We start from the raw sequence: 17,899 nt of genomic DNA, 5'->3' as shown, positions 1-17,899 counted from the left end.
CTCCAGTTCAGACCCAGCCATATGCAAATCAGTCTTGACCCTGTTCCTCATGGGAACAGTCCAGCCCGAACTGCCAAGCCAGGTCCTCCCTGGACCGGAAACAAGCATCCTAGGACTAGTTTTGGGGTAACACCCCTCATCAGCCAGGCTACCTTGAATCCAGTGGGCCTAATTACAATGGGTCACGGTCTGCAGGTTTGTCTTGTAGTTTGGGATCCTGTTCCGATGCCCATAGACAGGCACTGCAGGACACACATTGATCAGCATTTTGATGCCCCGGCACTTACCACAAGCAAATGTCACAATCTCAGCCATTAAAGAGCTGTAAAAGAGGTGCTTGGAGATGGCTAGGAAGACGGACTATAGCACAAGGCAGTTTCAGAAGCCCATTCAGCTAATGAGGTGCAAACAACCTTGAATGTGTGAAAGTAAATCATTCTGGGGACCTGCCTGGGAGTAGGCCCTTGGTGTTTGTTTCTTCTATTAAGCCGGTTTCAAAGTGCTGACACATTGCAAAATCGGTGGAAGGTGGCAGAGGAAGAGTTTTATATGCACAGGATCAAACAGTTTGTTAAATTTGTAGACCCCAGACTGTACACTGCTACTTGCTGCAATGGCCATACATTTAGCACTGTTTTACATTTAGATGAATATACACGTCACTTGGCACTTCTCCCCTCCCCCAGGTAATATCCAGTGGGTAGTTACTAGACAGTGAGTGGTGTAGGCAGCGATATTTACCACTGGTGTTTTGAAGTTCAAGACTGTTTCATTCAATTTGGATACTAGAGATGTTTATTTTCTAACTTGTCCCTGAAAATTTGCAATAGCGAGCAGTCGAGACTTACCCTAGGAGGTGGGAAAGCCATTAGAACTAAAATATATCATGAAAAGTAATTACGCTTGATAAACTCAATCTCCAGGAGAGTTTTCTTATAAGATAGCCTGCTTTATACGACATCAATTTAGAAGGAAACCCCCAAAATGTGTTATGTACGTTATAGTCTCCCTGCTCCCCAACAAATATCTTATGATGTCTCTGCATGCGCAATGTATCCCCGCATGCACAAATTGTCCTGTGAAGTGATAATGGAAAGTTAGAAACCCTACCTGAGGCTTGCAGTGGTAGACCAAGGCAGTGAGGCACAGGGAAGGTGGCGACCCTCTGCAGGACTTCACAATGTTGAGTCATATCCTAGGGAAGGGGGATTGATGTGAGGCCCAGGAGTTGGAATACAGTTCACTGGACCTTGCAGCACTAGGAACAGACCCGCTGCCTGGGCTCCACAGTGCTAGATCACACGGGAGTCCCAGGGGAAAGTGCTCCCTTGCCTGGGCCTCACAGCGCGAGATCATGGATGTGAGGCATAATGGAATGGGGTCCCTGTCCTAGGCCCCATATCTATGACCACCAAGATGTAGTTATTGTGCTATGGGGTGCAGCGCTTACCTGTATGATAGAGTAAGAGGTTTAAATATAACTGTGTTTTGATGTGCAGTGGAGGGGTGGGGGGGTCTAAGGACCCTTTACTTTGCACCCAGGACCATGGCATCATTGGAAAGTGGTTACTTTTCTATGGGGATCACAGGCATTTTCCAGTGTTGCAAGGCCCAAAAGAAGCCATCCCTCCTCTGGACTTCGCAGCCATGGTTGGGCACTCAAGGGACAGGCATCTGCCCATGGGCTTTTTAACACAGGATGCCTATTGCTTGGGGCCTATCTAAGGGGGCATGGCTATCAACTGCAGCAGGAGTAGTAATACCAGGACTCAGGGATGTTAGGGACTAAATGAACCCTAGTAATGCCTGTGCTTTTATGTCCAGCATCAATTGCTAGGTGCTGTGGGGGAACCGGAAATGTGTTAGTCTCAATGGTGCTTTGCTAGGCAGCCCATGAATCAGTACACGTCTTCCATTCTAAGTTTGTCAATGGCTTCATCCCACAATTGACATGCTCTCAAAAAAGTATTTTGCCTGTGACCCTCAGGCCTTTAGATACTTCAGTAATTAGTCAATATTGCATATTACAGGAACTGTCCTGGGTGAACCCCAAATCGATCTTGTGTCCCGTATAGATGGCAAACCAATCACCCGGGTATAGGGCACTTAGAGTGCGACAACCCCCCACCCCTTCAGCATGATATGGTCAGGTCTTTGTTAATTGCAACCGTGCAATATTTAAAGATCTAGAGAATCAGATCAGCACTCTGTTCACCGCTACTTTCCATCCATGAGCGGGCGGTTGCACAATGTGAGGGCAGTACTTGGGGGAATGTCCCCTCCTCTCCCCATCCCATCATCAAAAGGAACTACAAGGTCTCCAGTCCCAGGTGCCAATCTTTTTTCCAGTTACCGGTCTCCTGGCACCATTGTGCCGCAATATATTCTAATTAGAGGCCAGGGAGGCCAAGGGCTCAACCTTCAATGCCCATTTTCAAAATATCCAAACTAACCTTAGTTCTCATACCAGCGAGATCAGTGAACTGACGAACTCCTTGAATGCTGCATGCAGATATCACACAATGGGTTTACAGACAGCGGGGGGAGGCAGGGGGGAGGCGGAACACCATATGAGCCACCACAATACTACCATTCAAGGATAGAGGAATCCAGAATCTCACAGAGGCTCCAAGACCATCAAGTACCCATCCCATATTATAGTTAGATTGTTTATCAGCTGTGCACTGTCCGCAAGCACAGATATCGAAACTTGTCTATTTCCCAGTGCAGGCATTCATCAGGGTGTTCCTCACAAGCCAACTTTGCCAATCTACCCAAGGGGAAAGAGCACTGTTTTTTCTCTGCTGATTTTCAAACCACGTGCATGACCAAACTGCTCCAGGGTTTGAATTAAGATGTGCATAGAGATGTGGCCCTGGGTGGGTTCCCAGCACCCACATAACTGGAACTTAAGGTCAGAATTATGCTTCATCTGCCACCTCCAATCACCTACCCCTACAGACAAAAACTTTATCAGAATATCTTTGGGACATGAAAAACCATCAAAGAATCCGACTTCGCTACTTTTATGACGGAGTGCTCAAATGTAACAAATTTTCAAAACAGGCATATGCAACAGACTCACCCTCATCAGCCTCTTCAAACGCTGGGTTCACCAAACCTGGCTCGGGTGTGCCCATGGAGACGACCGCAGCACTAGAACTATCTGCGACCAGTGCACACATGCGGCTTGGCAAACTCGTCTCGGCCTGCCCATCAACGTCAACCCTGGTGATGGCATCCTTTTTGTGTCTACTGGAGCGTGGGTGTTTTGTCTTTTCGGTCTCTTCTCTGTGCTTCTTAAAACCAGGACATCTGAAGGGAACAGTATAAAAGCAAACGTTATCAGAGGGCAAAAGCTGAGCGATGTCACCCAATGCACAGCAAACAAGATGGTGTGCTCATTTGCCCAGCTTTTATGCACTTCGTTTCTTCGAGGCACTTAAAGGTCCATAGGCACTTTTCACACCTCCATCTAAGCAACAACATAGGCAAAAAATAGAAGAACATGTTTGTAATGGACTGCTGCTCATACAGGCAGCACCTGCATTATGATTGATTATCACGTCTGGTTAGTACTATAGCCTTATATAGATAGCCTTGGGCTATAGCAGTTGTTAAAGGACCTTAACCAGAGTTGGAGGCCCGAGCCTCAGGAGAGGACTTCTAACGAGGAAGAGGGCCTTTAACAAACGGTTTAGCCCAAGGCAGGAAGGCTATAAGGCTACTAGAACATTCTACCCACTGAGGGTAGAATGTTCTAAATTAAAAAGGGAGATCCATGGAGAATGTTTGAGCATCGGGCTTATACCAGCCATTATAAGCCCTGAACCACTTCGTTGTGTTCAATGGAGCTCTCAACATTCCAATGTTTTGCTATACTTTATTCAATGGTGACAAAATTGCTTAAGCATAAAAACAATATTTTAAAGCAGCACTCAATACAATTGTAACCAGATTCTAAACACTGCAATTTAAACAGTTGAATATAACGGATCAGCTGTTGCTGGGATTTAAAAGTCTGGCCTGTAGATCAGAACTAGTGAAGTCAGTGGGCACTAACCACGCTCATCAACCACACTGACACTAATAACAATCTGTTTCTCCTTTGTGAACACCAGGTTCTCAATATGAATAGAACGTTTGGAATGTTGAGAGCTCCCCTGAAGGCAATGGAGTATCTCTGGGCTAACGCTGGAGCCTCAATGCTGATCTTCAAGTTTCTCCCTTCTTAATTTAGAAAATTGTACCCTTCGTGTCTGAAATGTTCGAATAGTTTTATAGCCCTTATGCCTCAGGCTATATTGGTTGTTAAAGGCCCTCTCCCTGGTTATAACTCGGGTTCAGGGTCTTTAACAACTGGTATAGCCTGAGGCAGCGGGATACAGGGCTATATTAATCACAGCAATGAGGTATCACAAGTTGTTTCCCACTGTTGCGATGTCATAAATGAATTCCAGGCCGCCTTGATAGGGGCAGCGCCAACTTTCCGATCCTATGGAGAGAGCACAGCTTTAGGACGGAGTAGGGGAAAGCCAGCTCATAGGTGGTGGGATGGGTCAGGTTGCTTTTGTTTGTTTACCAGGTTATACATGGCTCCCCCGTCACTTCTCTGTCTTCATGTGGCCGCTGGAAGCATATGCATATATACATACTTCTATAAAAGTGCCTGTGGTCCTCTTCATCCACTGATCTGTTCAACAGACATTCACATTTTGTTTCTGCCCACAACAGCTTAGACCATGGAGCACTGAGTCAGCCCACCTCAACAACTGTCTCCCTTTTACTTCAAAGGACTTTTCCTCATCACACGTGCACACCCACCTAAAAAGAAGTGCACTTAAATGCCAAGGCCGGGGAGACAAGTACTTTACCAATGCTTTTTTCCTTTCCATTTATTATCCCTTTTGTTTTATTTAATCAAACTTGTGTTTTTAAACTATGTATTCAGGTTGCAATAACTCCAAACCAATAGGACATATTCTGTCAATAGGATTCATATTTGCCTGTGATCTTCATTAAAACTAAAAAGCTTTCCTATACCAGTTCTAAGTACAGCAGGTAACTAGAAAGCATTGTACTATTCTATCATGTTTTTCCATCTGGTTTTTTTTTTTCTCTTATTTACATTTTGTGGCATTTGCCTTCAATAGAAAAAAACATATCTTGCAATGTGCAGCCTTTATGTCCCAGGTAAGTACAATGAAGGCTGCTTTTAGCCCCATTATATCATGGTACTTTACATCGCAGGAAAGGATTTTTAAAAAGGTTTTTAAATGCCACGACATTAATTTTATAGACATGTGTTTAAATATACATCTACATATTATATATATATATGCACATGCACCGAATGTTATGATGCTTACATGGGGGTAGTAAAGGGTTTTTGGGATTCAGGGATAGGTAGTGCTAATGTGTAGTAAGTAGTTGGGGAGTAAGAAGGGTTACATTATTGGGTTATGGGGTTTACTCCCATCATAAAAAAAGAAAGAATTCAGTACCTTTACAATACCCCTTTCACTTGTGTTTAGAAATAGTATGTATGTATATATATATATATATATATATATATATATATATATATATATATATATATATATATATACACACACACACACACATATACACACACACACAATGCTGTCATCAATCTTACGGACGTCATTCTAACAAAGGCTGAAACTCAGCTCCTTGCACTTGGCCTGTTATTTTGTCCGATCAATCAATTGTCTTATAATTCTACTAGGATTGATGTCTTCAAATTTATTCGAAAGATTAAACGTATCAAATATTTCCAGTTGAATAAACCTCCCACACCACTTGCTGATGCACCCACTGGTAATGCCATTACGGATGGGACTCTTCAAGTTAAAGATATACCTAATTTACAGCTATTACACTCATTATCCACAGAGACCCTTAATGCATGTTCACTACTCACATCAACCGCATTGGTTATCGTTACCAACAAAGCTGCACCAAGTCAGTTTCGTCCTGCGTCCACATTCCTTCCTATGATGCCGAAGGATGCAGTGGATGTGTTTAGTGACGGAGTCATCACCGAATTGAAAAGTTTGAATAGAACTGTGCCATCTACTCATCAACGGAAAAATTACAGAAACATCCAATATCATGCTCTAATTAAAAACACTCCAAAAGAATCATGACCTTATTATAAACAAGTCTGATAAAGGTGGCAACACGGTGTTGTGGTCAAGAAGTCAATATATGGCGGAAGCTGACCGCCATCCATCTGATGGAAGTTGCTATAAAAAGTAAACTAAACTGGAAATGCGAACAGCTCATGATATGTTGAGCAAACTACTCCATCACTGGAAAAGAAATGGTTTATTGACTAAAGATAAATTAAACTTCCTAAATATGGAACATCCAGTGACTCCTAAGTTGTACTTTCTGCAGAAAGTTCATAAAAAAACTACACCTATACCAGGACGTCCCATCATTTCTGCCCAGAGGAGTATGAATGAGAATTTATCGAAATATATGGACTTTTTTCTGCAGCCACATGTAAAAACCTTGCCATCATATATAAAGGATACTACAGACTTTTTATTAAAGGTTAATGATGTGGTATGGCAACCTAACTATTTACTAGTGGTTATGGACAGAGTCGTTATACACAAGTATCAATCATGTGGATGGTATACCTGCTACTAAGTACTTTTTAGAGAATAGAGACATTAACATGAAAAACCACAATTGTATGCTTTTGGAAATGATTGAACTGTGCTTGTTGAACAATTTTTTTGTATTTCATCAGGATATATACCAGCAGGTGAGGGGTGTGGCTATCGGGGCATGCTTCTCCCCCAGTTATGCAAGTGTGCATGTCGGCTGGTGGGAGAGGTGTGTCCTCATGACCACACACAGAGACTGGTATAAGCACATCGTACATTATTGAGGTTACATTGATGATGTTAGTCTGATTTGGAACTGTACTAAGGAGGCAGCAATGGAGTTTATTGAAACTATCAACTCGAACAAACTCAATTTGAAATTTACTGTGACAATTGACAATGAAAGTGTAAAGTTTCTTGATGTTTTAGTATATATCAGTGAAGAGAAAAAACACACTAAGCTTCACCGCAAATCCACTGCGGGAAACTCTATCCAACATGCCGATAGTTCACACCCACGCCATCTGATTAAAAGCATACCGTAAGGCGAATTTGTGCGGATTCACCGAATCTGCAGTTTGGATACAGTCTCTAATGAATGCCAGCAGGAAGCACTTTGTCGTTTTTTGGATCGAGGCCACAAGGGGTCTCACTTGATCCAAGCACTGACAAAAGCAAACAATTTATTTAGAGAAGCCCTCCTATTGCCTAAATATAGTAGCACCACAAACTCATGTCTTGTTCACAAGAGGAAAAACACACTATTCGACTGATTACCACCTTCAGTCAAAAAGAACAAAAACTGCGCAGGATTATTTATTCAGAATGGCCTATAATACTCACTGGCATCACTCTGGGTCCCATCCTGCCCAATCTGCCTTCCATTACAATTAGAAGGGCACCTTCCATGAGGGATGCCCTAGTGAAGCCTATGCCGGAAGTAATACAAAATAGTACTTGGCTTAAAAAATGGGTTTTTACAAATTTAATTCATGGTGTGCCTGCACTTTTGCTACAAATGCAACTCATATGACAGCTTTTAGTGAGAAGGAAATTGAAATCAAGGAACATCTTACCTGTCGAACGGAATTTGCCATTTACAAACTTAGATGCACTTGTGGTTTAGATTACATAGGAAGTACTTAACTCCCTGTGCACAAACGTATTCTACAGCATGTGCGGGCGAGAGTAAATTCCGACTCCAACCACCCAGTGCTAGTCATTTTAAATTAGTTCATCACAATAAGTTAAAAGATCTGTAATACACGCTATTGGGAGCTGTATGATGGATAAGGAGGGATGAGAAGTAGGAATGATGGATGAGAAGTTGGGATGTGGAGCAGCGATGAGAAGTAGGGATGATGAATGAGGAGCTGAGAAGCAGGGATGATGAACTGAAAGTAGAGATGATGGGTACGAAGTAGAGATGATGGATAAGAAGTAGATGCTGGATAAGAAGTAGGGATGAAGGATGAGAGGTTGGGATGAAAAGCAGAGATGAGGAGTGAGGAGGTCGTAAATGGATGCTGTACAAAAACCTTTCTTGCTTGCCACCATTGTAAGTTGATAAATTGTGATTTTAAGATTTCATAGGTCTACTTCATCAGAGTATTACTCTCTCCTTTCCACCAGCAAACACTAGATACCATCTCTTAGAAAAGATAAGATGCTGCCATGTGTGACAGTCACTCCTAGTTCACAGGCAAAGCATGATCTGGTAGTGAAATCTCAGCTTATGAGTTAAGTCTCTCTGAATGCCACCGACCTGATGCTCGACACTAGGTAAACATTAGGTATAAACAAAGAGTGGGGCTCCTCTAGCTCGGTCTATTGTTGGCACACAGGAAGACTGTTTACCTTTCTCAGGGACAAACAATTATTAACCAAACATAAAGGTCACTTCCTGGTATAGATTGTAATGCACCTGGACACCTCATGAGGTTTTACCACTTAGTATATCTTTATGTTTAATGAAATTGTTTTGTCAACCTGTACAGCAGTACAATGCAGGCAAGCCAAGCAAGGTTGTAGGTCCACCCTGCAGGTAGGTCAGACTAGGTGTAGCCAACCGCAAAGCCCCCCCAGAATGTAGAGGCCAGGAGGAATGAATCAACTCAGCAGGGTCTGCAGGGATCCCTCAGGGACAACGAACAGGTCTACCACACCTTAACCGCACCTTTGCTTTTTGGATGTGAGAATTTATAGCACAGGTTCAATACAAGCTCAAATTTCTTATTCAAAGAAAGGCTGCAAACAGTTCTAAACTAATTTGAAGAGTTCATTAGTAGAGTCCTGCCGAGATAAGATGGATTTTCTCGGATCTGATTTCTGCTACACAATTTATAGATTCTCGACAGTGGAGTGATGCCGTACACCAGACCAGCAGCGAAGTTCCTGAAGTTAACTGACCGCCTTTTGTGCGCTAAATTCATGTATTTAAAGAGGTAGCAGGTTTGCCTAGATGACCTCAATATCCACAACTCATGGAATTTGGAAAGGGTTTTGTCTGCAGCAGGAAATAAACACCTTACAAATTTCAATGCATTCAAATGAAGCTGTCCAAATATTTGATATGAGAAATCATTGTTTCACTAGGCATCCAAGGTCATGCTGTTTCCTGTTTTTTTATGGGGTACGCCTTTAATAGTTTTTTTCAAGTATGCACCCACCGCAATTACAGTTACATAGGATACAACTGCCCAGCACAATGTCTCCGCTTGTCATTACAAATGTATAACAAAGTTAGAGTTTAGTACCGGAGTCGTGCGTTTTAAATGCATTGGTGATCACAACTTTGGGCGTGGGTTGCGCATGTTTAACAATATTGCAAGATATATCCGTTATAACAACAATACTCTACTGTTAGACCTGTCAGCCCTTTGGGTGGTCCCTCCTCATCATTATTTATTTTGTCCCACTTTTGCCTCAAACCCTGTTAGTATTTTTTCCTTTTTGGGAACCACCAGACTTTTTAGTATTGATGCAGATTCAGGGAGCCATTTTATCTACCCCTGGAACTTCTGTCTGAGGGCCTGGAGCACAAAATGGTGGCCACCTGTGACATCATCAGAACCCACTGGAACCTACCAGCACCTTCCAGAACATTCCAGAACCCTGTGACAGTTGGAGGCGGTTTGGAATGTTGGGAAGCTAAGCCAGAGTTGACAGTTGGAGCTGGCAGTTGGCACCTGACTGGTGAAGAGAGAGGAGCAGAAACCTGAAGGAGGAAGGAGTGAGGCAGCAGGGGTGGAAACTTGTGCCTGGAGTGGGGTCCATAAACCCACCCTTGATACTAGTCCCTACTGACTGAGCCCAGCCTGGAGCCCTGTGTGGGACAAAGCAAGAAAAACCATCTTAAGGACCTGGACAGCAGGAACAGGCCTTAGAAGTAAAGAAAAGCAAGAATCTGACCTGTTTATTGGTTTCCCTGGAATCCGACGTCGAGAAGCCTGAGACCTGGAGCCCGAGGTGGAGAAGCGGCGCTGACTGGAAAGCAGACGTCGTACCCGGAGCCGCCAGAGGTCGAGAGAGGGCGCCGACGGAGGTCGTGGAGAGTACCAGAGGTCGAGGAGGAAGTCACCCGAGGTCGAGTGAGCGGCGTCGACGGGGGAGTGAAGTCCGCCCTCCGGAGTCGCCGGAAACCGAGGTGAAGCATGCCGGAGGTCGGGAGTGGAGATCGCACTCCGGAGTCGCCGGAACCTGGAGAGAATCGTGCCGGAGGTCGGGAGTGGAGGTCGCACTCCGGAGCCGACGGAAGTCGACATCGAGCCAAGACAGCCCGACGTCATCGAACCGGAGGCCGACATCGAGCCGAGGCCGCCCACATCGAACCGGAGCCGCCCGAAGTCGACATCGAGCCAAGACAGCCCGACGTCATCGAGCCGGAGGTCGACATCGAGCCGAGGCCGCCGACATCGAACCGGAGCCGCCTATCGACGTCGTCAAGAACTGACATTGTGCCGAGGCCGCCGACATCGAACCGGAGCCGCCTCACGGCGTCGACTCGACTCCACCGACGTCGGAGCTTCATAAAAAGGGCAGTAAGTGGAATAGAGGGCGCCTAAGGCCCTGTGGAGCCCTGAGAGACTAACCTAGGGTGCTGGAACCAGCTTGATTGTGCCAGGGGTGAGCTGAGACTAATACAGAGGGGTTGTGTAGTGTGGGAGAGCCAGATCTCTAGATTCCCCCTTTATCTACCTCAGTTTAGGCCTCAGCCTTGTCCAAGCCAGGGAGTATACCCCTCAGGCCATCCAAATCTCTACAAGCTGGGATTGGGTCAAATCATCCCATAGTACCTCAGGAATGTGAACTGATTTACAAATGTCACTGTTGGCTTTTATTATTTATTGAGAGCACTGTATTTATTGTATTTATCCTATTGCCTCACAGTATTTATTGTTTCACAATATTTATTGTCGTACAGTATTTATTCCCTCATAATATTTAATTGCCTGTAATGTAATGCACTTATATTTATGCCTTGATTATTTATGATCTACCTTATTTATTGAATCGTTAAGACAGTATTTATTTGACGTACCCTTCCACAGAAAAAGCCTTGTGTACTGTGATTGTATTATTATTTATTTAATCAGCAACTAAGAGAAAAGAAGATAAAGAGATATATTTTCAGTATAATTTTTAAGGTGTAGTGTCGTTTTTGGAACGGATGCACGCATGGTTATTGTGTGGGTATTGCGTATGCTTAACACGGTGCCTGACCCCTGACCACTCGAGCCAAGCTACCACTGTGTATGTCTGGAAAGACCCCGTTACCACCACCCTTTCCGGTGTGGGAGTGGGGTTTTTCTAACATCTACATAGTAATAAAAGTAAATGTTGGGGAAGAGCGATATGAGTGTAGTCTATACATTATTATAACTCCCATTCCACCCCTTTCTCCTCATGCCCCCCTCACTTCGTTAGCCGGTGGAGGGGATCTCAGAATGACGTGGGGTTACTATCATGTAATGTATTTACCTTAATTGTAACAGAGGTGTTCTAAGTATATTCAGGTAGCTTGGGGATCAAGTACATTGTGTGGGGGGGGCAATGACTAGCTTCTTATATTTGTGTAATGTAGGAAGCGCTAACCAGTTGTGTCTGTGTTGAGCCCTGTCGAGGCATCGAGTTTTAGTTGCGTTTGATCGGCTCAGGCACCTACATCTAAGTTCATGTTAACATCACAGACCATATCCTCAAGACATCAATTGTTCTAAAAGGGCAAATGGAATTTAGAAGAATCCAAAACATCTTGCATCTTTATAAGGCCTTATGATCTGGATCCATTGGTACCTTACAAAAGACACATGGACATCATAGACATGAACCCGGAGATACATCCTGCGGCGCTGCCTAATGAAAGAGGGGCTTTGAGAGATCCTAGAATGTGAACACAGAGTACACACGAGACTGAAGACAAGCCAAGGTACATTATTGGGACGTGCAGAATAAAAGAGGTCCATCCTTTATTACAAAAAGTTCACACCCTAGGCTTCATGTCTGCTAGGTGAAACTTACATCGAAGATGGTGACCTTATGCTGTATGAAGACAGATTTGCACGTATACCATGTTCGTAATTGTATAGGGCCAACAGGAAAGGCGATTCCCTTCAATCACATATAGTTCATGGCCGAGAGAGCCATTATCTGTCCAACTTCCTCAAGAGTAGCTCGGATCTGACAGACGCTGCTGCTCATGTCAGTTTCTGAATTACTTATTTAGCCGGCGGAACTCTCTATGGAGCGGATCTTCACCATAAAAGCCTTACTATGAAGTATGGACGTGACAGAGGAGCGCATCGTCACCATACAACCCTTACTATGAAGTATGGAAGTAACAGAGGAGCGTATCTTCAGTATGCAAGTGGCAGAGGACAAGCTAGTAGGAGACAGACTTAGTTGTATGATCTTTATTGCTTGAAGTTTTCCTTCACAAGGATTAAGGGAAACAATAACACTATCTAAAAGCTATTTCCAGCTACCCGGACACCATCCGTCTGCTACATCTTTTGTAAACATACCTACAATAGTGGGACCGTTTTTTAATACAAACAAAAAATACAAAATCTGCCCTTTTACCGTGCACATTCAAGTTTCGAGGGACTCTTAGTGCGAAGAGAGAGAAAAGAGAAAGAACAAGCATTGGCATAGCCAATAGGTCTCGCCTTTGGGACCTTATAAGTGTTTAGCCATGCAACAGTTAATGTTGTTGCAGTAAGGATATTGTGCTGCATAACTAAATACTGATAAGGCCCCAAAGGCGAGACCTATTGGCTATGGCAATGCTTGTTAGCTGGTAGCGGCTGGGCAGAGCACGCGCATGTGGTATAAATGTCCGATCATTGCCATAGTAACCAACGCCGTCACACACATGGCTGCCGGAGACATGGCGCACCTAAACGGATTTGCATGTCTGTGTGTGTGTCTGGAGTCCTCAGCACAACTCTCAGTGCATCGAAGTTGTGACAAGGCACTTTGGACATTTCACATGATGGAGCGTTTCATCTTTCCTTTGAAGCGCATGCACAAGATTTTTGCCCTAGAGATCCAAGCAGCACATGTTTTTCCTGCGGGTACAATGGCAGCAAAGGTGGGTGCAACCTTCGAATGGTGGATTGTAGAGGATTATGCAACTGCTCAGTGCTAGCATCAGGTCAGGTCTGACTGGTGATGGCGCTTCCAGGAACGAGTAATTCAAGGAACCCCAAGTCTCACTCCCTGGGTGTGGATATCACATTTTGGATTGGAGCTGGAGTCTCACTTCTCAGTCTCCTGCCTCGCAATAATAGTCATTTTATTAGAACAGTCAAAAGAGGTTCCAACCCTTCAAATCTCAGTCCTGTAGATACGCGGCCCGTAAGAATCCAGGTAGCAGTGGCAGAATTAACCTGATAAGAATTCAAATCTGAGACCACATTGCTTCACCAGTGTACGAATGAGGGGAGTTATTGTAAATAAGTCCCTCATTTTGCACCTGCCCCATTCTTTTTTTCCCTCAACCATTTTGATTGCGTTTTCAGCTTTACATAAACATTTAAGCGGTAAGCAGACAGGCATCATGGGAAGTGTCAACAGGTCAGTTAATACGGTAATTATGCAACAGTATGGTGCAGGTGTGTAATACAGTAACAAAAAAAATAAACAAAAAGCGGTTAGAGGGATAATCATATATTATAAATGAGAGGTTTAAAACACGGGAGTGTTTAGTGCAGGTGTATTCCACTGTGGGTGTATAGCCCCAAGCCATGAAATGTCATCTGTAGGAAGCTATGATCGCGCGATTAGCGCCATCGAATGAGGGGTGCACAATTCGAGGACTGAAGTCATGGTAAGGCTAGACTAGGCTGGTCTGGTGTCGTCTTTGCTATCACTTTTGAATGTGAGGACCAAGGCGTCCCATGCAGACACAATGGGGCATTTGCAAAGACTTCAGCCCCTCCTCGCTATGCAGTGATCAGACTCTGGTTCTGTCCGTTGAATCACTGTGTCCTGCCACAGAGTGACCCCAGGCAAGGACAATGCCTTCCATCTCCTTGTGATTTGGAGTCTACCCAGAAGTAGGGCTGGATCAAGGAATCGATTTGTCACCCCTCCAACCTTTCATCACATTTAGAGCCCTAGTATGCAGTTCTCTGTGCAATTCAATTCAGGGGGCGGGAGGGAGAGAGAGAGAAAGGAAAAGAGTGAGAGAAAGAGGGGGAGAGAGAGAGAGCGACAGCAGGGGAGAGAGAGAGAGAGAGAGAGAGAGAGAGAGAGAGAGAGAGCGAGCAAGAGAGCGAGAGAGCGAAAGAGCGAGAGCCCAGGAGTGCTGCGTGCGTGCGCAGTCTGCTCATTTTCAAGCACTGTGCTTGTGGCGCGCCCCTGCTCGCTCGCACAATGTGGATGCCGCCACAAGCACGAGTGTGTGCTTGAAAATGACCAGAGCGACGGCTAAAGGTCCTCCTATGCATCGCATGCGCGCTGCGTATGCGAGACCTACAAAATATCCAGTAATAGGGGTCAGTACCTGGCCACCAGCCAAACAGGAATGATTCCCAGTCCCAAACCCCCTCCAACCCAGGAATGCAGGGTCCTGTGTCCCGCAGTGGAATCAGGCGCTACAGCCCCATGCTCTGCACAGGAACACAGCGTCTCTTCCCACACTACACACCCATGTGGAAAGATTTCACGTGGAATGGAGTATACAAAACACTAGTATTCAGTGTTATTGAACCTTGTTTACTCAATCTTTTTCTAAAGTTAGTTAATCATATGGTTTATTGTCCATCAAAATGCGATCAAAACATAGTAGGCAAAAGGAGAAGCAGCAGCACAAACAAGTAGTGAAAACTTGCAGAACAAAGACGGCTAGCAGGGTGGGTGTCACAGTGGCGATTAAACCTCTGCTGGCATCAGGTCCCAGCCAGGTGACGAATCAAAAGTTGTAGGTCACATTAACATGGCCTTATAAAGCTACTAACTAGTGCAATGAGGCCATCATCAATTGTGGGTGAAGCTTCTGCCCACCTACATGCCACCACCCAGACCAGAAGTGTCCCCCAGGTGAAAGTCACAGGCCTGTGTCCAAAATCTTTCCAAAGTAAGGAAGATCCCTCCGCAAGGTCCGCTAATTGGGGCCCAAGTTTTGAAAACATGAAGGAGAGTGAGTAACTCTGCACGCCTCCACATCAAATCTTGAAGCTCCCATAAGGTGGTGCTCTTCTCTGTAGGCCGGGATGCGAGCAGCTGGATTTACAACCCCTCTCCATCCACCAATGCAGTGTCAACTGACATAGCTTTGTTGGAATGTTTACATGGGTCACATTAACACTTCAAGCACAGGATTGAAAACAGTGGCAAAGGCAAATGCAATAAGATTATTAAAGAAACTAAGAATACAAATTAAAACATAAAACAATATCTTGGGATTCAAATACAGATATCTAAGATGCACAACATTAAATTCTGCCCTACACCTTCACTCCATCCAACCTCTTCCCCACTGGACGCAACCCAAAACTAACGCTGGCCCCATGGAGCCTTCCATACCACCCTCATGGGAGACAATCCTGGGCAACTGGGTCAGAAACCCAGACCTTTGGCGCGGGTGAACCTCGCTTAAACCACCATGTGACCTAGACCCCCTTAAACCACAGGATCTATATCAGTACCCAATAATGGTCCTGAAAACCAATGGTAGCGCCTCTTAGTGTCCCACACTAAGCACACCCTGAGCCCACCGCGGGGTAAAATAAACTATACTTGTAATTCCAAATTTAAAGAATTACCTTAGTGAATCAAAGCATGCCATTACGGAGTGCTTCCGCCATTGCCCTATGTGGTTCCCTACCCAGAAATCTAATCAGCCCTACTCTGCGGAAAGGCTTCTACCTTGTATAATCCTTCTGTCATGAAACAGTGTCTTTACCATGCGCTGCTGTGAGAAAAACTGAGCACAGGGACCAAACGCTGGTCTGCCAGTGTGTATTATAAAATGTAACGTTGCATATTTTCCAGTCTTAAAGTTGGTGAGTTGAATATTTATTGTATTTTACGCTAAACTTGTTGTCTGTTGCAGACTGCTTTGTGGCACATGAAATTGGGTTCACATAAATAGCTAGACGTGGTAGGTGTACTGACAGTATGACTGAATAAGTGGAACATGGGTGGGACTCCAAGTCCCAGCATGGCTAATTTGGAATTCAGTTTTTCCGTGGTGGTGGGTAAATTAATTTTCATTAACTTGAATAATTCTAAAAAAAGCTACTTATACCTTTAAAAAGTAGAAGAACGGTGTCATGAATCCGCAATATATAAAAGACAAACTACTACTGTCATGGGCGACTGTTACCTCCCTATAATGTATTCTACATCATTTTCTTATTACGGGTACCTTCTAATGACACAATACAGCTATGATAAAGAAATCTGCACCAATACTTGGAATAACTTGCAAGAAGTGAGCAGTGATATTGGTGTGGTGCAACAGCTGGTGCCACTGCACTTCAGGACTGAACTCCTTCCCCCTCGAAGACCTTGAGCTGGGCGGACAGAGCCCTTTCAGTTGACAAAGAGGGGTCCTCTTGAGTATGAGCCTCTTTGCCCATCCCAGAGGAGAGCTGAACGGTCGCGACATGTGTAGGTTTCGTTCTCCCGCCCCTTAATCCCCCACTTCCACATATGTGCAGTAAGGGTGCCCCGATAAAGAAAATGACTGAAGGGGTGGCTATTCAAGGTGGCACCATTTGCCAGTACTTGCACTGCGTCTAGCATCTCCCGCTGCCTCCAACTCCCTTGCCAAGTCTGTGCACACTGGAGCCCACCTGTCCACCCAGCAAAGCACCTCCAAAGGCAGAAGAGTCCGGCATCCAGCGGTCACGCCATAGGCCACTTTTAATGCCAGTAAAGCCTAGAACTATGGCCACCATCCTGCCACAGATCCCAGGAGCGAGGGGGGGCCAGTTACACCACACCGCAGGGGAGGGAAAGCCTTGGAGTTCACTGTCCAGGATTCCCCCGGATCCGGTAGAGAGCGCTGCTTCCGGGCTTTGCTTTTTATTCTTTGCATTCTGGGGCTTGTTTTTCTGCTTTTATAAACATAAAACAAAAGTTAAGGAATGCAAAGAAGAAAAAAAACACACACGACCAGATGAGCTAATTATGTTTGACCTGGTACAAGGTTTGAGCTCTGTGGAATGGTGCAAACCACTTATTATGTGTGACAATATAGCCTCAACGCACACTTAAAAAGATCTTGCAAGTCACTGGGTCCTTAAAGAAGCATTCAGCCTGGAGCCTCGGACCTCACGGAACTACTCCGTGATTTGCAGTGAGAGCTTATAACGTGCAGCTCGGAGTACATTAGTGCACATCATAATGTTACAAGGGGTTGCAAACAAACAAGCAAGTGATGAGGGCTGCCAGTGCCTAACTGTATAAATAATTCACGCCAATGCGTGTTGGGACATTGGAAACGCTCCTGCGTCTGTTGAACATCGGTGTGCGGCCCTATATTATTCAACCAGTGCAAACTGCTGAGCTGGTGCACTCCATTGCAGCCTCGCTCTGAGGGGGTCTCACCTGCTATCTATGAATATGTGCAGGGGTCCCCACAGACTGAAGAGCAACCTGAAATGAATGTTATTGACACTGTCCACTCTTTCTCTATCGAGTGAGATTGTAAAATAGAGCATTTGACAATTCCTCTGTCTGTTGTTGCTGTTTGGTATCTTGGCATGCAGAATGGGAGATGAAAATGTTGTTTTCCTTCCCAGGCC

The 17,899-nt window shown here is 44.8% G+C and overlaps 1 protein-coding gene across 5 annotated transcripts in view; it reads right to left on the bottom strand.

Moving 5' to 3' along the window:
* The window catches only part of LOC146829564 (ligand of Numb protein X 2-like), a 198,841-nt gene that overhangs the window by 86,925 nt on the left and 94,017 nt on the right, over positions 1–17,899 (bottom strand). For all 5 annotated transcript variants that reach the window (XM_085608267.1, XM_085608266.1, XM_085608263.1 and 2 more), the window contains exon 3: positions 3,086–3,315. In XM_085608267.1, coding sequence (XP_085464393.1) covers positions 3,086–3,315 — 230 coding nt within the window. The remainder of the gene's footprint in view (positions 1–3,085; positions 3,316–17,899) is intronic.

The sequence above is a fragment of the Triturus cristatus genome, chromosome 5_2, assembly GCF_964204655.1.
Source record: "Triturus cristatus chromosome 5_2, aTriCri1.1, whole genome shotgun sequence".
Taxonomy (NCBI): domain Eukaryota; kingdom Metazoa; phylum Chordata; class Amphibia; order Caudata; family Salamandridae; genus Triturus; species Triturus cristatus.
This window is presented reverse-complemented; position numbering and strand designations above follow the sequence as displayed.